This window comes from Panulirus ornatus, chromosome 22, assembly GCF_036320965.1.
Source record: "Panulirus ornatus isolate Po-2019 chromosome 22, ASM3632096v1, whole genome shotgun sequence".
Taxonomy (NCBI): domain Eukaryota; kingdom Metazoa; phylum Arthropoda; class Malacostraca; order Decapoda; family Palinuridae; genus Panulirus; species Panulirus ornatus.
The window spans coordinates 19528099-19551120 of NC_092245.1; the positions used below are offsets into that span (position 1 = coordinate 19528099).

At 40.3% G+C, this 23022-nt stretch overlaps 1 protein-coding gene across 1 annotated transcript; it reads left to right on the forward strand.

The window, feature by feature from the left end:
* Positions 1–2832: 2832 nt before the first annotated feature.
* LOC139756612 (prefoldin subunit 3-like) lies at positions 2833–22806 on the forward strand. The gene is made up of 5 exons (XM_071676263.1): positions 2833–2938; positions 6020–6144; positions 8481–8646; positions 17744–17856; positions 19738–22806. The coding sequence occupies exons 1-5, from the start codon at positions 2867–2869 to the stop codon at positions 19889–19891; spliced, it is 630 nt and encodes a 209-aa protein (XP_071532364.1). The 5' UTR covers positions 2833–2866; the 3' UTR covers positions 19892–22806.
* The last annotated feature ends 216 nt before the right edge of the window (positions 22807–23022 follow it).

The window sequence follows — 23022 nt, forward strand, 5'->3', positions numbered from 1 at the left end:
CCCAGGACTTGAAGGTGACTGCCACGAGCGTGCAAACTCTACCTATGTAAGAGGCAGCAGCCATCCTTTTGGTCAGTTACCGTCAGTATGCAAAGAGAAGTAAACAGCGCAAGTCTCAGGACGTGATAGACAATCCGGTAGCGAGAGCCACTGGAAAAGTGACCGTAAGGCTGTGAAAAGTGGGATATTGCTGGATGTGTAATGCATAGATGGGCCAGCCGCGAAGTGAATGAATGCAGGCGCTGGGAGGTGCCACGCCAAGGTGTCTCGTAGGTTACGAAGCTATAGGAGGCTGATCACGCAGGGCAACAACAATTGACCATATCCAGAACCTGTTATAAAGCAGTGATTGTAATTCATATATAGTTGTCATTACCGTAGCCAGAGAAACATCTGTTCGCGTGTCCCGACTTTAAACATTGTATCGTAAAAGTGTCGTGTCGTCCTTCCTCCGGTAGTCTGCCGCACAAGAGACTCGTTTATGTTCTAGGCTTGGCCTGATTTAGCAAAGACTCGACACAGAGGGGCTAATGGTGGTTAAGACATGAAAAGACAATGCGACAACAGAGCTCCATGTAATGATGACCAATGTGACACGTCAGCCGAAGAGAGTGGGAAGAGATCTGGTAAGAGATGCCCCACAGCTGGTGTACAGCAGTGTTGGCAGGTCGTGTGATTTACCCAGGAAATCATGTAACTACATGACCATGGACCAAGCGACTCGGTACAAAGAGTTGCTAAGAATTGCAGGCATTGCCAGAGAACACGCCCAAGGTGCAAGCCTAGTCAAACACCACATTAAAACACGACCAAGCTGCAAGCCGAGTCAAACACATAAAACACGCCTAAGTTGCAAGCCTAGTGGATGGGCCTAGCAGCCGTCATTTTTGTGGTTCAGCTCTTGCAAGAACACCTGGAGGAAGGATGTCCCTGTGGATCAGGAGCCACAGCCTATTATGCATACCCGAAGGAGAGTTTTTGTCAAACCTGCTTGTGAGAATATAGCGGCCATCAGCCCCAGTACCAAGAATTAGTTCGTATAGTGGGACACTTTGCAGTTGAAGGACATCATTTTGCAGGACATTATGCCAAGAAAAAGTAGAATGTCACCCTTAGGGAGATGCGTAATAGTCCTTCCACTGGAAGTCTGTGGTTGAAAAAGACGCAGTCGGTTTGGTGAGCGTGTTTAACTAGATCTGCTAAGGTATGGCTCCTCAGCAGATTTGCCAGTTTGGTGTTCCCAAGTTGCTATGGACGTTGTGGGGCTGCTCTTATCAAGACAAGGGATAAGTAAATCTATGTTGTTAAGAACCTTGCATCATCATTTGGCCGGAAACCTACGCCATTTCAGAGTAGGTGGCAATCAAAACAGAGTATTGTGGTCTAGTTCTTCGCCAGTTCCATTATGCTGAACGTGGTTATACATACACCAAGATGTGGGACTTTAGTTTTGCAGTCTTCCACGAATACTGTTAGCTATTATCAAGAAGGCCAGTGTGACGGCATGGTGGAAGTTCAATTGGACTACTGGACAGAAGCTGACGAAATAGTGCGAGAGAGGAGACCTGAAACTACAAGGCTTCCTGGAACCATTCCGTTTTGCATAATATGAGTCCATAAGCTACCGACACCAGCCATGATGATACCCCCGAAATGATTTGTGACTTCCTGTATATCCTGACCATACAACTGCCTGAAATCGGAATGCCGAAAAAATGTATGAATTCCACGAGAAGGCTGGAGATGGAACATCACCAGTTAACACAAAAAATCTGACAGTTTCTTGGGAGGCTATGAACAGGCAGTATGACAAATGAACATTCTTTAAGGTTTTTCCGTACTCGATAAGATGTTCTTGCAAAGCCTTCAAACGAAAAAAAAAGGGGGGGGACTGTCGCTGAAGGTGAGTGGATGGGAAGCGGTGTGTCTCCCACAAAGAATCTCTTCTCATCCTCTTTCCATCTGGAATTACCTTTTGAAGGCGTCAAACACTCGTGTCTTATCTTGGACTAATGAAAACTTCACTGCATTAGAGTAACTTTCCATTTACCTCATCAATACGTACCCAACACATACGGGGCATCTCTCAACCCTATAGGATGCAGTTTCTCGAGATTCTAAATGTCATTTAGAGTGCAGTCTGTCTCTCTCTAGATATATTTCACGCAAATTCTCCAAACAGCTGGTCCACACAGTATGTATCTCTTCTGAAACAACATTATTTGTCACCAATCAGATGTTCAATGCATCCCACTACTCTCTTAATCATCTTCATTCACATATCCCGACATGACTACACCTCGGTAATACGAGCATTCGCGTTTGTCTCGCCTTCAGTCATAACATAATGATAAAACCTCATATTTTTTTGTAATGAAATTCCCCTGGTTAGATATTGCAACGATTACAACCCCCATCACTGATTATAATGCATAACCTGACCCAATTTGAAATGTCATAATCGAAATTCTGCATTTTGCTTTTCCTCAAACGAGTATGATTATTCGAAATAGTTTAAATTCCTTCTACTTAAATGTATTGTTGCATCAACAGAAGACATTACTACTATACAACTGGGGGAGAGTTACTTTTAAAAGATATTCATCATAAAGCACATGGCCCAACGCTCCTCAAAAATTCGCTAGTGTTGCAGTAAAATGCCGAATTTGGAAGAACGTAGGTTATAGTCTTTTAAAAATGTATTTATGACACTAAAATCATCCTTTCCTTGGAAAAATATAGTCTTGACTAACATCTGATACAAAAACAGTATATGTTTTATAAACTTGGAGCGTAGGATTTACAAAAATCATAATGTACTCAATATATGTTCATTATTGGAACACTCAAGTAAGGTGTAAACATCATGGCTGGTGATAGCGATAAACCTTTAGATGAATCCAAAAGTTATATGGGTATACCAGAGGCCCAATTTGTAGTAAGTATATCACTGCAGTATCTACAGTTGTAAGGAAGGACAATATTCATTTACTTTTGGGGTGGCCCACGGAACATGACATATACAAGAAGAAAACATCCCATCTGTTGTGACTCATGTCTTAGAAGTTATTTGGCGAGACTTGTCAAGCCAAATAGAATTAAAGCCAGTCGTTTTCTGACTTTTGTGCAGATGATACATTATTATAATTACGGAAGAGTAACTCAAATGCCAACTGAGGTTGTTTGAATTATTGTTCTGAGGATCTAATATTTATATATATATATATATATATATATATATATATATATATATATATATATATATATATATATATATATATATATATGTTTCCCTCCGCAGCAGACTAATTAAAGAATTGGTGTGTATAACTTATCGGCTGGTGGGTGAAATTTCTTTAGGTTCTTTTGATGTCTTACAATGTATTAGTGTTACATTGATTACCCTCACCTTTACCGCTGTTAAACACCAAGTAGCCATGATACCTATTAGTCGGCAAAATAGCCTGATATTCTGTTTTAGTAACCTGTGGAACAAACGCTTTTGTTTGGGCGGGTCGGCAGAATAGTAATTGAGTCATTGATGTCGACTTGTCGGCATCAGATATTCAAATGTTTTATTGTTGTCTAGTTGGCACCGGTTGGTTAGTTTTAATCTTGCTGTCTAGTCGATACAAGTTGATCAGTTGTGATATTGCTGACTGGCCAATACTGGTTGGTCTTTTGTTCTTTGTCGACTGGTACATGCACTGACGGTTTCATCTTTCAAAGAGAAGGTGAGTTGGATACTGTATTATTTTTGGAAGAGTTGGCAATATTTGTTCAGGGTTTAGTGGGTGTTCTTAGTTTAGTTGTTGGGGTGGTATAACTGAGAGAGGGGCATAGAATTTCAATGAACAAAAACAACAATGCGCTATTGGTAATGGTCCATAAAGGTAGATAGCATAAGAACAATGAGTTACTGGAGGTACAGGATTATGGCGAAGAAAAGATAAAGTAATATAGGTTGAGTAGTACGGGACTGGCTTGGCAAGGGTCACGTAATGCTGGTAAGGATGCCAGATAAAACAAGAACACGTAGAAGTGCGTGGCTGACAAGGCTACGTAGAGCTCCTATAGGAGGTGTGAGGCATCTGTCATAACACTTGGGGTCAAGGCCCCTGAGAGGAATTTTATCATAGGGTACAAAGTTTTATTCGGGCCATCTTCCCTTCTCCATTACTCATCCTGTTTTTATGCACTATGGTTTTATGCCATTAGCTGTAAGGCCAAAAAGGGTATGGAAGATGAGAGAGGGGTGGAATGGCACGTTCTGTTGATTTTTCTGCATTTTCTAAGATCCCAGGAAATTCCAAGGCCCAGGCACAATGTACCCTCTGCATCCCCCTCTCAGAGGCCCTTCCTCATTTGTGTGGCAGCTGATGGTTTGTGAGTCCCCCTGGGCATGGCTATAGGACCCTTGTTACACCTGCTGCTTGTGATGGGCAGAGGCAATGCCCTATGTGAGTCCTGCCAAAGGTGGATGTTTGAGATGAGGCAACACAATGAAACCTGCGAGGAAGATGAATTGTCATGAGTCACGTTGGGACATCTATTGATGGAGGAGATGCCTTTAGGGTAGCTTGCATCTGGAGTCATGTCGCCAAGACTTCTGGTACCTGAGTGGGACACTTGTTGTATAGTGGTGAGTCCTAACTGTCTGACTGCCTTCCTGGGATGATACCCATGTATTTAAAGGGCAGTAAGGTCAGGTCTAGGAGGGGAAGCTATTCCCAAAGGACTTAAGAGACACTGAAGAAGTCAAATGTGACAGGCATCTGATCTCTCTACAAGCTGTTGGACTGAGCATAAGTCCTTAAGAGCGGTGCCTCTTATGGAAATAGTCAGGTCATCCACAATTACAACGGTAGCTTTTGACATGCCGCCACCAAACATCAGGCATGGGTGTCAGAGATTAATCTTTGGAGGTGCAGTTTCAGGTGGGCCACCAAACTCGTTTTTTCTGGAAATTATTAGGCTATATGAGGTTACATGCTGCTACCTCCCACCAAGTTAGGTCGTCGTGAAATTAACACTTTGTGGAGCGATGGCTTCTACAAGATCATTTACCTTCCATTCCTTGGTGCGGCATCATGCTACCCATCTTGCATTTTGTAATTTTAGGTATTTGTTAATTAACTTGTATTAGGGTAGATTACGTAAAATTGATTGAACTAGGTTGGTCAAGTTATCTTAGTTTGGTCGGGTCAGTTATGCTAGGCTTACGTAGATTAAGTTCAGCTAGGTTATGTTTGGCTAGGTTGGTCAAGTTGGATTGGTTGGCTGAATTATGCCAGGTTTACATAGATAAAGTTCAGCTAGGCTATGTTAGCCTAGGATTAGGTTAGATTAGGTTGTAAGCAAATATTGCCAACTCATCAGCAAATCATGCGTCCAATGTAGTTTGGGTAAAACTGAAGACATCCTTTATGTATGCATTTAATAATGAATTAACATTCACCTAACTGGTGTTAATTGATCAACAAAATAGTGCTTGACCCTTTGTTGCCATCTTGTTGGAAAAGATTATGTTCTTCCACTGATGCTGACTTGCTGGCACAAGTGATTCAGAAGTTATTTTGCATGATTAGGTGCAAGATAGCATTTCAGTCACTGTTGTCTGTTTAGGCTGCAAAAAGCATTTGTCACAGTAGTCTGAATAGTCGGCTAAATTACCATATCTTGAATATTGTTTAGGAAAATATAATGCTCACTATCATAAATCATGCTCCTGAACTTTTATTGTATCTGTTAAGTACTTTGTTAGCATTGCAGAACAATATCATTCAGTATTCATAGGTATTAGCAATGCAGAGCTAAACTGGTGAATTATTAAGTATGGTAGTAAGTATCTCAGAATAGTAAGATAGTGGTTATTTTGAAGATTTCTTTGTAAAATCTTCATAAGTGACCTGCTCTTTGTTTGAGCACTCCATATATGTGGTTTAGATTAATTATTATTGTATTTAGTTACATATATTGACACAATTCAGTATGCGTAATAAACTTATTTTATTTACAGGAAGATGTCGACACTTTTATGAAGAAAGAGGATAATGCAAATGCACAAGATGTTATCAAGCGGCTAGATGAGCAGTTGAACAAATACAAATTTATGGAAGTTCATCTACAAGCTAGACGTAAAAAGTATGTTGCAGTAATTGTCTTTATGTGTTTACTTATCTGATTGATGATTAGATATATGCAAGAAGTTGGTGACTGACTTTGTAAAAGTGTGTGAAAGGAGAAAGTTGAGGGTAAATGTGAATAAAGAGGAAGATTATTAAGTTCAGCAAGGTTGAGGGACAAGTTAAATGGGATGTGAGTTTGAATAGAGAAAAACTGGAGGAAGTGAAGTGTTTCAGATATCTGGGAGGGAAACTTTGGACTGAAAGGAACCATGGGAGTGAAAGTGTCATAGGGTTGGGGAGGGGGCAAAGGTTCTGGAAGTGATAAAGAATGTGTGGAAAGAGAGAACATTATTTCGGAGAGCAAAAATGGGCATGTTTGAAGGAATAGTTGTTCCAGTAACATCATATGGTTGCAAGGTATGGGCTATAGATAGGGTTGTATGCAGGAGGGTGGATGTGTTGGAAATTAAATGTTTGAGGACAATATGTAATGTGAGGTAGTTTGATTAAGTAAGTAATGAAAGGGTAAGAGAGATGTGTGGAAATAAAAAGAGTGTGGTTAAGAGAGCTGAAGAGGGTGTGTTGAATATGGAGAGAATGAGTGAGGAAAGATTGACAAAGAGGATATATATGTAAGAGGTGGTGGGAACAAGAAACAGAAGACCAAATTGTAGGTGGAAGGATTGAGTGAAAGATTTTGACCGATCGGGGGCCTGAACATACAGGAGGGTGAGAGGTGTGCAAGGGATAGAGTGAATTGGAACGACATGGTGTACTGGGGTCGACGCGCTGTCAGTGGATTGAATCAAGGCATGTGAAGCGTTTGAGGTAAACCATGGAAAGTTTTGTTGGGCCTGGATGTGGAAAGGGAGCTGTGGTTTCAGTGCATTACACAGGACAGCTAGAGACTGAGTGTGACGAATGTGGTTTTTTCTTGTCTTTTCCTAGCGCTACCTTGCGCATGTGCAGGGGGAAGGGGGTGCCATTTCATGTGTGGCAGGTTGGCACAGGGAATGGATGAAGGCACAAGTATGAATATGTACATGTGTATATATGTATATGTCTGTGTATTTATATGTGTGTATACATTGAAATGTAGAGGTACATATATGTGTGTGTGTGTGTGTGTGGGCGTTTATGTATATACATGTGTATGTGGGTGGGTTGGGCCATTCTTTCATCTTTTTCCTTGCACTACCTCGCTAACGCGGGAGACAGTGACAAAGTTTAATGATAATAAAATGTGAATATAAGTGGGTTGGCTGTTCGTCTGTTTCCTGGCGCTACCTTGTTGATGCAGGAAATGGCGATCAAGTATAATAAATATGTGTTGGTGTATTGTTTTTTACAATTGTATTTTAGCTGACAATATGAGGTTGCTTAATGCCCTTTAAATCTGGTTCTTTCTTTTTTTCTTGCCCTTTACAATTGGTTCATCATTGTGAGTGTAAGGAACCAGAAATCTGTTATGCTTGAGGAAGTTTATTTATGCCATTTTCTTGGCAGTAGACCCCAAATACTTTAATTTTTTCTCGCTATCAGATCTTTTTAAATTATAGTAAGGTCAGATATGGAAACTGGATTTGCATTGATAAAGAATAAGTAAAAATGGATCAGTACAATTTTGGTATTTTACTGGTGAATTCACTTTCGCAAAAATGTAGATAGAAATTGATTCCAAAGCCAAAAGGTCAAGTACAACCAGTATTTCAAATGAATGGAAAAGTACAATTACAATAAAGCACTATGATGCAGCAGCTGTTGTCATAATGCAAGAAGTCTGCAAGTGGAAACCAACAGACCAGATTGGTCTGTTGGAAAGGAATAGATAATTTTCTTATTCTGTTGTGTATACATTTGATATTTTTCCATATTTTCTGTCAGTTTTAATCCTCTCCATTATGATATATACAGAAAATTTGTTTAACCAGTACCATCAAAGTTGCAAGGTACAAAATAACAGGGAGTTTATTCTATTGCACTATCAAACCATTGTAAATCAGTGAGGTACATGTGCTTGTGCAGAGAGTACATAGTAAGTTAGCCAAATAAAGAAAAAGTGATGCACAACAGGCTGTCACAACCAGACTGAAGTAGGGGAAATGAGTTATGCCATTACATCCCAAACTCAGTCATTGTGTCCTAACCTCACTGGACTAAACTTAATCTGATAAATTCCAGGGGGTCTGTTAAAGTCGTTTCATTATATGTCTGTTAGTCTGGAGGTTTACTGAAGTTTATAGTGTGATTTAAGGCACAGTTTGGTTGTGTAGTTTTGGATTTATACAAATTTTGAAAAATTTTGAAGGTAAAGTACTTTCAAATCTAAAAGTTTGGGAATTATTTTGACAGGTTGAAGTCACAGATTCCAGACATCAAGAGTTCTTTACAAATTGTGAAAGAAATGAAAACGAGGAAGGACACAGCAGAAGTCATTGAGACAAGGTTTCTTCTCTCAGATCAGGTGTACATGAAAGCCAACATCCCCCCAACTGATCGTGTTTGTCTGTGGCTTGGTGTAAGTTATTCTTTTACCAGTGTTACTTTTGTCTTTGTGTATATTGGATTGTTCCACCATTTTCTTTAATCCCTCATTTCTAGTTCATTAACCTTGCATTTCCAACTAATGTTTTCAGTGCTCTCATTTTAACCCCTTGTTTTCTGCTGCTATCAATGTAAATCATTGACCAGGTCTCTGCCGTAGGTATTAGTAATGCCATAAGTGAACTATCAAAAATAATCTCTACCTCTTGTGTTATGAAAGAATCAATTAAGATAGTACATTAAGACCCTGTTAATTGGTAATGCTTGGGGCTGTGGACCTTAGTCACTACTGAAAGTTACAAACTAATATAATTACAAATGTATGATTTATTTTTCCAGTAATTCAGAATATTCCAAAACTTATATTTCAGTTATAAGTAAAATTACTTGCACCTGTATTAATAGCACATTGCATCAGTATCTGACCACCACTATGTGTGTTTATGATCTTGTACCATGACAAAGGTGACTTTTCAACTTTTAACTGACAGTAACAGCTATCACCTCAAATTTTCTTATAGTCATCTTTGCTGACATGATTGATACTGAAATAATATGGTACTATGCTAACACCAAGTTGATGCAGTCATCGTGCAAAATTTCATCACAGTATTTTCCAATCCTAGAGAACGTTCCTCATGCCACCTCTAAGTTACCTCATACTCATCAAGATACATTTAAGTCTTTATGTTCAAGTTTGTTGACTACTTGTGATTCCCATTTGTATGTTATGGGGAAATGGTTTTACACTCATGTTGCCCTGTCTCTTAACCTTGTTTGTATGTACCACGTCTTTACTCCTATGTATGTATGTATCTTCATACACGCTACATTGTAAGCCAGATACTGACCAGCCTATATAATGAGAGGATGAACACGAGTTGGGTGTAGGCTGACTGCCATGCCAAGGATTCAAACCCATGCAAATCCAATCCTTGGTTGGCCTGTGCTAACTCATAGTCAGTAATGCTAACTACTACACCATGCTATAGTGTATGGAGCTGGTAATATGTATTTATTTTTTATTCATTAAAGAGGCCAGAGGTCAAGAGAAAGGTGCAAGAGGCGAAAAAGAGGGCAAATGAGAGTTGGGGTGAGAGAGTATCATTAAATTTCAGGGAGAATAAAAAGATGTTTTGGAAGGAGGTAAATGAAGTGCGTAAGACAAGGGAACAAATGGGAACTTCAGTGAAGGGGGCTAATGGGGAGGTGATAACAAGTAGTTGTGATGTGAGAAGGAGATGGAGTGAGTATTTTGAAGCTTTGTTGAATGTGTGATGATAGAGTGGCAGATATAGGGTGTTTTGGTCGAGGTGGTGTGCAAAGTGAGAGGGTTACGGAAAATGTTTTGGTAAACAGAGAAGAGGTAGTAAAAGCTTTGTGGAAGATGAAAGCCGGCAAGGCAGCAGGTTTGGATGGTATTGCAGTGGAATTTATTAAAAAAGGGGGTGACTGTATTGTTGACTGGTTGGTAAGGTTATTTAATGTATGTATGATTCATGGTGAGGTGCCTGAGGATTGGCGGAATGCTTGCATAGTGCCATTGTACAAAGGCAAAGGGGATAAGAGTGAGTGCTCAAATTACAGAGGTATAAGTTTGTTGAGTATTCCTGGTAAATTATATGGGAGGGTATCGATTTTTTTTTTTTTTTTTTTTTTTCAAAAAAAGAAGGAACAGAGTAAGGGACCAGGTGAGGATATTCCCTCAAATGCCCAGTTCTCGGTTCTTAACGCTACCTCGCTAACGTGGGAAATGGCGAAGTTTGAAAAAAAAAATCGATTGAGAGGGTGAAGGCATGTACAGAGCATCAGATTGGGGAACAGCAGTGTGGTTTCAGAAGTGGTATTGGATGTGTGGATCAGGTGTTTGCTTTGAAGAATGTATGTGAGAAATACTTAGAAAAACAAATTGATTTGTATGTAGCATTTATGGATCTGGAGAAGACATATGATAGAGTTGATAGAGATGCTCTGTGGAAGGTATTAAGAATATATGGTGTGGGAGGCAAGTTGTTAGAAGCAGTGAAAAGTTTTTATCGAGGATGTAAGGCATGTGTACGTGTAGGAAGAGAGGAAAGTGATTGGTTCTCAGTGAATATAGGTTTGCAGCAGGGGTGTGTGATGTCTCCATGGTTGTTTAATTTGTTTATGGATGGGGTTGTTAGGGAGGTGAATGTAAGAGTTTTGGAAAGAGGGGCAAGTATGCAGTCTGTTGTGGATGAGAGAGCTTGGGAAGTGAGTCAGTTGTTGTTCGCTGATGATACAGCACTGGTGGCTGATTCGTGAGAAACTGCAGAAGCTGGTGACTGAGTTTGGTAAAGTGTGTGAAAGAAGAAAGTTGAGAGTAAATGTGAATAAGAGCAAGGTTATTAGGTACAGTAGGGTTGAGGGTCAAGTCAATTGGGAGGTAAGTTTGAATGGAGAAAAACTGGAGGAAGTAAAGTGTTTTAGATATCTGGGAGTGGATCTGGCAGTGGATGGAACCATGGAAGCGGAAGTGAATCATAAGGTGGGGGAGGGGGCGAAAATTCTGGGACCCTTGAGGAATGTGTGGAAGTCGAGAACATTATTTCGGAAAGCAAAAATGGGAATATTTGAAGGAATAGTGGTTCCAACAATGTTGTATGGTTGCGAGGCGTGGGCTATGGATAGAGTTGTGTGCAGGAGGGTGGATGTGCTGGAAATGAGATGTTTGAGGACAATATGTGGTGTGAGGTGGTTTGATCAAGTAAGTAATGTAAGGGTAAGAGAGATGTGTGGAAATAAAAAGAGTGTGGTTGAGAGAGCAGAAGAGGGTGTTTTGAAATGGTTTGGGCACGTGGAGAGAATGAGTGAGGAAAGATTGACCAAGAGGATATATGTGTCAGAGGTGGAGGGAACGAGCAGAAGTGCGAGACCAAATTGGAGGTGGAAAGATGGAGTGAAAAAGATTTTGAGTGATCGGGGCCTGAACATGCAGGAGGGTGAAAGGCGTGCAAGGAATAGAATGAATTGGAACGATGTGGTATACCGGGGTTGACTTGCTATCAATGGATTGAACCAGGGCATGTGAAGCGTCTGGGGTAAACCATGGAAAGTTCTGTGGGGCCTGGATGTGGAAATGGAGCTGTGGTTTCGGTGCATTATTACATGGCAGAGACTGAGTGTGAATGAATGGGGCCTTTGTTGTCTTTTTCTAGCACTACCTCGCACACATGAGAGGGGAGGGGGATGTTATTCCATGTGTGGCGAGGTGGTGATGGGAATAAATAAAGAAAGACAGTATGAATTATGTACATGTGTATATATGTATATGTCTGTGTGTGTATATATATGTATACATTGAGATGTATAGGTATGTATATTTGCGTGTGTGGACATGTATGTATATACTTGTGTATGTGGGTGGGTTGGGCCATTCTTTCGTCTGTTTCCTTGCGCTACCTCGCTAACGCGGGAGACAGCGACAAAGCAAAATAAATAAATATAAATATTTATCAAACTTAATCACTGTTTCCTGCATCAGCTAGGTAGTATCAGGAAACACAAAGAATGGCCCATCCACTCATATACACATATATACATAAATGCCCATATACATACATATACATATCAACATATACATATAGTGATGAGTGATTTGAATGCAAAGGTGAGTAATGTGGCAGTTGAGGGAATAATTGGTGTACATGGGGTGTTCAGTGTTATAATGAAAGTGGTAAAGAGCTTGTAGATTTATGTGCTGAAAAAGGACTGGTGATTGGGAATACCTGGTTTAAAAAGAGAGATATACATAAGTATACGTATGTAAGTAGGAGAGATGGCCAAAGAGTGTTATTGGATTACGTGTTAATTGATAGGCACGCGAAAGAGAGACTTTTGGATGTTAATGTGCTGAGAGATGCAACTTGAGGGATGTCTGATCATTATATTGTGGAGGCGAAAGTGAAGATTTGTAGAGGTTTTCAGAAAAGAAGAGAGAATGTTGGTGTGAAGAGAGTAGTGAGAGTAAGTGAGCTTGGGTAGGAGACTTGTGTGAGGAAGTACCAGGAGAGACTGAGTACAGAATGGAAAAAGGTGAGAACAAAGGACGTAAGGGGAGTCGGGGAGGAATGGGATGTATTTAGGGAAGCAGTGATGGCTTGTGCAAAAGATGCTTGTGACGTGAGAAGCGTGGGAGGTGGGCAGATTAGAAAGGGTAGTGAGTGGTGGGATAAAGAAGATTATTAGTGAAAGAGAAGAGAGAGGCATTTGGACGATTTTTGCAGGGAAATAATGCAAATGAGTGGGAGGTGTATAAAAGAAAGAGGCAGGAGGTCAAGAGAAAGGTGCAAGAGGTGAAAAAGAGGGCAAATGAGAGTTGGGGTGAGCGAGTATCATTAAATTTCAGGGAGAATAAAAAGATGTTTTGGAAGGAGGTAAATAAAGTGCGTAAGATAAGGGAACAAATGGGAACATCAGTGAAGGGGGCTAATGGGGAGGTGATAACAAGTAGTGGTGATATGAGGAGATGGAGTGAGTATTTTGAAGGTTTGTTGAATGTGTTTGATGATAGAGTGGCAGATATAGGGTGTTTTGGTCAAGGTGGTGTGCAAAGTGAGAGGTTTAGGGAGAATGACTTGGTAAACAGAGAAGAGGTAGTAAAAGCTTTGCGGAAGATGAAAGCCGGCAAGGCAGCGGGTTTGGATGGTATTGCAATGGAATTTATTAAAAAAGGGGATGACTGTATTGTTGACCAGTTGGTAAGATTATTTAATGTATGTATGACTCATGGTGAGGTGCCTGAGGATTGGCAGAATGCTTGCATAGTGCCATTGTACAAAGGCAAAGGGGATAAAAGTGAGTGCTCAAATTACAGAGGTATAAGTTTGTTGAGTATTCCTGGTAAGTTATATGAGAGGGTATTGATTGAGAGGGTTAAGGCATGTACAGAGCATCAGATTGGGGAAGAGCAGTGTGGTTTCAGAAGTGGTAGAGGATATGTGGATCAGGTGTTTGCTTTGAAGAATGTATGTGAGATATACTTAGAAAAGCAAATGGGTTTGTATGCAGAATTTATGGATCTGGAGAAGGCATATGATGAGTTGATAGAGATGCTCTATGGAAGGTATTAAGAATATATGGTGTGGGAGGCAAGTTGTTAGAAGCAGTGAAAAGTTTTAATCGAGAATGTAAGGCATGTGTACGTGTAGGAAGAGAGGAAAGTGATTGGTTCTCAGTGAATGTAGGTTTGCGGCAGGGGTGCGTGATATCTCCATGGTTTTTTAATTTGTTTATGGATGGGGTTGTTAGGGAGGTGAATGCAAGAGTTTTGGAAAGAGGGGCAAGTATGCAGTTTGTTGTGGATGAGAGAGCTTGGGAAGTGAGTCAGTTGTTCGCTGGTGATACAGTACTGGTGGCTGATTCGGGTGAGAAACTGCAGAAGCTGGTGACAGAGTCTGGTAAAGTGTGTGAAAGAAGAAAGCTGAGAGTAAATGTGAATAAGAGCAAGGTTATTAGGTACAGTAGGGTTGAGGGACAAGTCAATTGGGAGGTAAGTTTGAATGGAGAAAAACTGGAGGAAGTGAAGTGTTTTAGGTATCTGGGAGTGGATTTGGCAGCAGAAGGAACCATGGAAGCAGAAGTGGGCAAGAGGGCGAAATTTCTGGGAGTGTTGAAGAATCTGTGGAAATCGAGAATGTTGTCTTGGAAAGCAAAAATGGGTATGTTTGAAGGAATAGTGGTTCCAACAATGATATATGGTTGCGAGGCGTGGGCTATAGATAGAGTTGTGCGGGGGAGGGTGGATGTGCTGGAAATGAGATGTTTGAGGACAATATGTGGTGTTAGGTGGTTTGATTAAGTAATGAAAGGGTAAGAGAGATGTGTGGTGATAAAAAAAGTGTGGTTGAGAGAGCAGTAGAGGGTGTTTTGAAATGGTTTGGTCACATGGAGAGAATGAGTGAGGAAAGATTGACAAAGAGGATATATTTGTCAGAGTTAGAGGGAACGAGAAGTGGGAGACTAAATTGGAGGTGGAAAGATGGAGTGAAAAAGAATCTGAGTGATTTGGGCCTAAGTATGCAGGAGGGTGAAAGGTGTGCAAGGAATAGAGTGAATTGGAACGATGTGGTATACCGGGGTCAATGTGCTGTCAATGGATTGAACCAGGGCATGTGAAGCATCTGGGGTAAACCATGGAAAGTTCTGTGGGGCCTGGATGTGGAAATGGAGCTGTGGTTTTGGTGCATTATACATGACAGCTAGAGACCGAGTGTGAAAGAATGTGGCCTTTGTTGTCTTTTCTTAGCGCTTCCCTGTGCACATGCAGGGGGGGGGGGTTATTTCATGGTTGGCAGGGTGGCGACGGGAATGAATAAGGGCAGACAGTATGAATTATGTACATGTGTATATATGTATATGTCTGTGTGTGTATATATATGTATTCGTTGAGATGTATAGGTATGTATATGTGCGTGTGTGGATGTGTATGTGGGTGGGTTGGGCCATTCTTTTGTCTGTTTCCTTGCGCTTCCTCGCTAATGCAGGAGACAGCGACAAAGTATAATAAATACATACACATACATAGACATATGCATTTATACTCCTGAACATATTCATACTTGCGTGCCTTCGTCCTTCATCGAAACTTGACCCCCTTGACCTATGCCACAGCATTGGTTCACCTTCCCTTTTTATAGGTATTACTTTCGTTTTTAGGAAGATGAATGCAAGAGTTTTGGAGAGGGGGCAAGTATGCAGTATGTTGTGGATGAGAGGGCTTGGGAAGTGAGTCAGTTGTTGTTTGCTGATGATACAGCACTGGTGGCTGATTCGGGTGAGAAACTGCAGAAGCTGGTGACTGAGTTTGGTAAAGTGTGTGAAAGAAGAAAGCTGAGAGTAAATGTGAATAAGAGCAAGGTTATTAGGTACAGTAGGTTGAGGGACAAGTCAGTTGGGAGGTAAGTTTGAATGGAGAAAAACTGGAGGAAGTGAAGTGTTTTAGATATCTAGGAGTGGATTTGGCTGCGGATGGAACCTTGGAAGCAGAAGTGAGCCACAGCATGGGGGAGGGGGTGAAAGTTCTGGGAGCGTTGAAAAATGTGTGGAAGGCGAGAAAATTATCTCAGAAAGCAAAAATGGGAATATTTGAAGGAATAGTGATTCCAACAATGTTATATGGTTGTGAGGCGTGGGCTATAGATAGAGTTGTGCGGAGGAGGGTGGATATGTTGGAAATGAGATGTTTGAGGACAATATGTGGTGTGAGGTGGTTTGATCGAGTAAGTAATAATAGGGTAAGAGAGATGTGTGGTAATAAAAAGAGTGTGGTTAAGAGAGCAGAAGAGGGTGTTTTGAAATGGTTTGGTCACATGGAGAGAATGAGTGAGGAAAGATTGATGAAGAGGATATATGTGTCAGAGGTGGAGGGAACATGAAGTGGGAGACCAAATTGGAGGTGGAACGATGGAGTGAAAAAGATTTTGAGTGATCGGGGCCTGAATATGCAGGAGGGTGAAAGGCGTGCAAGGAATAGAGTGAATTGGAATGATGTGGTATACTAGGGTCTATGTGCTGGCAGTGGATTGAACCAGGGCACAGGGCATGTGAAGCATCTGGGGTAAACCATGGAAAGTTTTGTGGGGCCTGGATGTGGAAAGGGAGCTGTGGTTTCAGTGCATTATACATGACAGCTAGAGACTGAGTATGAACGAATGGGGCCTTTGTTGTCTTTTCCTAGCGCTATCTCGCACGCATTTGGGGGGAGAGGGTTGTCATTTCATGTGTGGTGGGGTGGCGACGGGAATGAATAAAGGAAGCAAGTATGAATTATGTACATATGTATATGCCTGTGTATGTATATATATGTATATGTTCAAATGTATAGGTATATATATGTGCGTGTGGACGTGTATGTTATACATGTGTATGTGGGTGAGTTAGGCCATTCTTTAGTCTCTTTCCTTGCGCTACCTCACTAATGTGGGAGACAGCGACAAAAGTATTATAAATAAATAGATAAATACTTTTGTTTTTGCTCTTGAGAGCTGGCTGCTTGTGTGACCCCACTGCTAGTTAGACCATGCAATGCTTAGCAAGCTGTTGTGTCACATGATTATTAGCCAATGGGTGGCCCATCTTGATTATTGCTTTTTTCCCTACACCTCTAAGGTTTGGAACTCTGTACCTGCTCATCCTTTGCCAACAAGTATGATCTGCCACATTTTTTCCTTTAACCAAAAAAGAAAAAAAGAAAGAAACTGGCTCATGGTAGAGGATTTATTAATTAACTGAGATGTTGCAAATACTGTATTAACCTCATGTAGAGTGGATTGGAATTAAAGACAGTAGTAGTTGGTAGGCAGCCAGTGACCAGGGAGGAATATGACCAGTACTACCTGCCTGGGTATCAGGGGGGTTAGTGACCACTGATAGTGAGCCTGCACTTTAGTGGTTGTTAAGTTGCACTCCTCTGACCCATATAGTTGTCTTTTCTTTCTGCTTCACCCACATGTGGACTGCTGGCATTCTGACTACAAATGTACAATCTCAACCTCTCATACGTAACACTAGACAGCACGTAACTCACACGTCATTCTTCATAACTAGATTTTCCTATGGTTAGCAGTGTGTGCTAGCCCTGCCTTTTGGCAAAGTGGTAGGAGTAATAGACTGAAGAAGTAGGTAGGAGCATTAGGTAGAAATAGTAGCAAGGAACATTAGGCAAGAGCATTAGGTAGAAATAGTATCTAGGAACATTGGGCATGAGCTTTAGGTAAAAGTAGTCAGTAGGAACTTTAGGTAAGAGCCTCTGCAAACACTGTGCTAGACTTGCCCTCTGTCAGTAGCCTGTAAAGGGTGAGGCCCTACAGGCTAAGAAGTGGTGCTGGAGTTCACTAGTTATAGAAACCAGTGCCATGGCCACCCCCTTGAGTGATTTCCAGACATCAGAGGTATAGGTAGATAGACATGTAGATGATAATTTGAGAATGTTTTAAAATCTTTTGTTGCTTTAAAATTGTTGATTTAGAGACCCACAAAGATTTTATATTTGGGTAGTCTGCTGCAGATAATAATGGACCATGTAATTTAAACTTGATTGCTCTTCACAGGCCAATGTGATGTTGGAGTATGGCTTGGAGGATGCTGAAGGTCTTTTGTCTAAGAACCTGGGCAATGCCACAAAGAATCTAACACAAGTAGATCATGATCTTGATTTCTTGCGGTAAGTTTTATTATAGTACATCATGCAATAGACAGGAGCCTCTGCAAATACTGCGCTAGAGTTGCCCTCTGCCAGTTGCTCGTTAGGGATAAGGCACTAAAGGCGAAGCATCCATGGAGTTCTGTTGCCATGGTCACCTCCTTGAGGAGCTAAGTAAGAACAGGCATCAAAGATAGAGACAATTTTATTCTGTAATTATTAACAGTAGAAGAAAGCCAGGAATTATGATTCAGGTATAGCATAAATATTCTGAAGTACTTGGGACATTGCTTGATTTGTTATTTTTACAGGTTTCCATGTGAATCATAGAAATACTATAAAAACCAGAAGGGAGGAGTTGGTAAAAACCTGTGTAAGAAGAAATATGACAAAGTGAAAGGAATGGATGAGATTGCAGTTCAATGTCACACGGAGGTAATAGTCTGTTGATTAATTAGTCAGGTTTTTCACTATATGTATGGCCCAAGGCAAGGTGTCTTGAGGGCTGGTAGAGTGCATGTATAGTACCCTTTTATTAAGGCATGGAGGGACATGGCTTGTGGTTTGGTGAAAAGAGAAGAGGTGGTGAAAGCCTAGTGGCTGGAGTGTCTGGTATTGCAGGTGAAATTCTAAAGGAAGTGATTTTGCTACGATTGGTTACCTGGATTTTCAGCATGTGTATGGATCAAGTAAGGTGCCTGAGGATTGGTGGAATGCCTATGTAGTGCCATTGTATAGAGGCTAGGGGGATAAAGGTGAGTGTTCAGGTTAAAGAGATATATGTTTGTTGAGTATATGTGATAAGTTGTATGGAACAGTTGTGATTGTGAGGATGGTGGCATGCACAGAGCATCAGCTTGGGAAGGAACAATGATGGTGGAAAAAAGCTATTAGAAGCAATGAGGAGATTTTATAGAGTAAGGCATGTGTGCAAGTAGGTAAAGAGGAGGAGGAGTGGTTGCAGGTGAAACTGGATCTGTGGCAAGAGTGTGTGGTGTCACCATGACTCTATGGTTATGAATGGGATGATGAGATAGGTGAATGCAAGGGTCTTTGAGAGAGGAGCAGGTATTTAGTCTGCTGGAGGTGGGGGTTGCCTGGGAGGTTAGTCGGTTGTTTGCTGATGATATATATAGTGCTGGTGGCAGATTCAAGTGAGAAACAGCAAAAGCTGGTTTCTGAATTTAGGATGTGTGTGATAGGAGAAAGTTGAGAGTAAAAGTGAATAAAAGCTAGGCTACTTGGTAGCATTAAAAAAAAACAAGTGATTTGGAGTATTAATTCGAATGGAGAAAACTTGGAGGAAGTGGAGTGCTTTAGATACCTAGGAATAGAATTAGCAGCAGATGGTGCCATGAGGGACTGAAGTGAGCCATGGTCCGTGTCTTGGGGGCTTTGAGAAATGTATGAAAAGGTTAGTCCCTGTCGTTAGGGGCAAATATGGGTATGTTAGGTTCTGTCATTGCTATATGGATGCAAAGCATGGGCTTAAGAAAAAAATTTAAATATGGTGAATGTTTTGGAAATTAAAAACGTTTGAGGATATTATGTGGTTTGAGGATGGGTGATTGAATAAGGAATGATAGGGTAAGACTGAGGTAAGTGGAATATGAATGAGAGAGATGAAGAGGGTGTGCTGAAATATTTTGCATATATGGAAAGGATGTTTAAGAGGGTAAATGTGTCAGAAGTGGGAGGAACAAGGGAATGGGTGAAACCAAGGAAGAGGTGGAAGGATGGAGTGAAAGATGCTTTGAAGCCTCACCATGATCCTTACATACAATGAAAATCCAAACTACTCAGTCAGCAACACACTCAACAATTGTCTCAAGAAATTTATCTGCAGTACCATCCACTCTCATCCATTCTTTATTGGATGTTAATTATCTTTCCTTCTCACAGAAACCAAATCACCACAACAGAAGTGACAATGGCTCGCATTTACAATTGGGATGTGAAGAGGCGTCGAGCACAAAAGGCAGCTGCAGAAGATAAGTCAAAGGGAAGAGGAAGAGGAAGGGGAAGGGATTTGGCAAGAGAGATGAATTTTGAATAATAGCATATTCTGTAAATTTTATTTGTTACCTTAGGTTTTTCTCCCAGCCTTGTTATCTGATGTAAATCAGAATGGATCAGGGTATGTACATCTGTCTGAACAAGTAGAGGATAGGGTAAATCACCAACTTGCATAAATGACATCTGGAGGGGATTGTGCTTCCCTGTTCAATAGCAGTAATTGCAAGCCATAAGTCATCAAGGAGTGAATGATCTTGGTATTATTCTCCGATTCACTCCCATGCCAAGTGATGTAAATGATATCTATGATTTTGAAATAACTAGTCAGTGTTTACTTTTTGACCAAGGATAACTTCAAGTCAGTGAAACTCATGTGAGCCATTGTATTGTATATTGTGAAGCATCTTCATGATCCTGTTTATATGCTGATGCTTTGAATGAAACCGCTGGGAATACAATAGGAAGCATTCTGTTTTTTACCATTTTTGCTGTAGTGGAAACAATGCAAAATGCTTTCACCATACATTGTATATGACAGGAAAACATTTTACTTATTATTTTGGGGTATTTTAAAGATTGTTGTGTTTGGGCACTCATGATTAGGTGGTTTTAGAGGAAGAGATGAGTGTTTCATTACACAGTTATATATGCCATTGCCATCAGCTGGTTTGTGAAAACAGCAAAATATTGTATTTCCAAGGGCATATTTAAACTGTTTTAGTATGACTTTAGTCTACAGGTTTTACTAGTGATGACAATGAGTAAAACTAGAATGGACAGCCAAATCTTATTCATGAAGGATATAAAAACTAACAAAGCTGTAGTAATCAAATTCCTTAGTTTTTTAGATATGTTTCCCATTTTCTGTATGTTGAGGTAGTGCCAGGAACAGATGAAAAAATTACCCATTTCCACACATCCATTCTCAGGCTTTCTTGTATATTGCACCAAAACCAGAGCCTCCTATCCACGGCTAAGCCCCACAGAATTTTCTGTGGTTTCCATCCATCTGCAGCATTAGTTCTGGCTTAACCCATTGACACCACATCACCCTATTCCACTCTGTCTCATGCCCTGAATGTTCTGGCCCCAACCTCTCGAAGCATCCTTCCATCTCCAATTCAGTCATCCTTTTCACCTTGTCCCCTTCTTTTCTGGCATGTATACTTTTAGTTGGCTTCTCCTCACTTGTCCATTATATTTTAGCATACCCACTTCAGCTTTCTCATCCATACTGTTCTTAATACCACACTTCTCTCTGTATCCTTTTCAATCAGTCCCCTCAATATGTATTATACTTATGCATTTCATTTTCAATGCATTCATGCTCTTCCATACTTTTTGATCTAGGGCTTGTGCCTTGCATCCTTACAGCACTGTTGGGACTACAGTACCATTTTTGCCTTCACAGCCAAAGCCTCCACATCTACCCTCTGGCTAACTTAAGCTTCCATGATCACTTCAAGGCATCTGAAACACAATACTGTACTTCCTTCAGGTTCTCTCTTCAAACTCAGTTCAATCAAACTGTCAAGTCTTCCCCCTTTAAACTTTATAACGCTTACTTTTGTTTACTGAATTTGGAACATGTTCAATAATCTGTTGCCTATGCATTATTGTCAGTGTTGTATCCAGGATCTGGTCAAGGTGAGGTGTCCTTTGTCATGTAACCACTGTGAGTACTATCTTCATCACATAAAGTAAACAGACCCATGGCAAGTACTGAATGTACACCCCACCACACTCCTGTTTACCCCACTTGACCCTGACGCATAACCTTACTGAACCTTAATTTGGGTTGCTAACTTCAACACTTCCAGCCCCATCTTCAGGCTTTGTGTCATGGACCTTTATATACCATCAATCCAGACAAAGTTTTAGTGAGAGTAATGTGGACAGTGGGTGCCAGTAAGCAGGATATGGTCCTTAACATGCCTTTTGGAGGACAGTTCCTCTTTTGTACTCCCCTAGGTATGGGCCTGCTTTTTTAGAAATTATTTCATGATGTTTATAGTGATCTAACAGTAAAAACAAAATACCTGGCTGTGCCATTGATATTTCTTGAAGTTGTCTGAAAAACTTGTAAAATATGAGTGTCCCATGATAATTGAGTAGAGATAAATAGTCTTCCTGTCTTATACTATATATGGTAAAAAATAACTGGTTCATTTTAGCTTTTCACATTAGTAATAGATTCACATTTTTTCATGTACGTTAGATGAAAAATGCTTTAATATGGTTTTTTTTCAAGATCTGCAGTTCATATACCGAAGAGTCTTGTATATATTGTAAGCATAGGCCCATGATTTCTCTGGTTTTGATGTGTGGCATGAATAAATTTTTCTCATCATAGGCAAACCCATTTTAGACATTCTGGCACTTACATTTGACAGTGAAATTATGAATGTTCATACTTACATGATCCACCTTAATTTTATGAGTTGCTATCCATTTCTTTTTACTTATGATATTTTAATGTTTTTTTTTTTACTTAGGTTATCAAATTTGATATTGTTAATTGTAGAAATATGCAATGATGGTATTGTAAGAAATTTCATTTACTGTGTCTTTACTCTTAATCAGGCTTTACTTTCCCCTTTAAAATTTTGACATTGCAAATCCTAGAATGCAGCAATTCTCGGTTCACGATGAAAGTAGTAACGAGCATAAACATTTTGTACAATTGTGCTTCATCATTAAACAAAGAATTTCTTTATTCTTTGACAGCACAAAAACCCTTTGTGAGGAACTGAGAAGGCAGTTATTGTCACTGTAATCTTGTGCCTAAATTTTGCTTTGCAATTTTCATGTAATATTAAAACTTATTGCATATGCTTTAGTTTCTAACCTGAGGACCTTCTCAAAAGATTAGACCTCTCTGTATTCATGACATTACTTTGAAACACAGTTTCAACTTGCATTATGTCCCAAGATGAATAAATCTGTTACAAATGAGTGATAATCTTTTCCCAAATAAACTTTGTGATGTTTTTGAGAACTTGACATACCATACCTACATAATACAGTCGTGATAAAAAGTATGAGAGAAAATAGCCTACATGTGTTCGTCTGCGAGCTCAAGCTTGACCTTTAAAGGGAAAGGAAAATCCCCACTGCCATAGCTCAAGCCATCACTGCTCCACACAAACCCCACCACCGTGTTAAATAAGG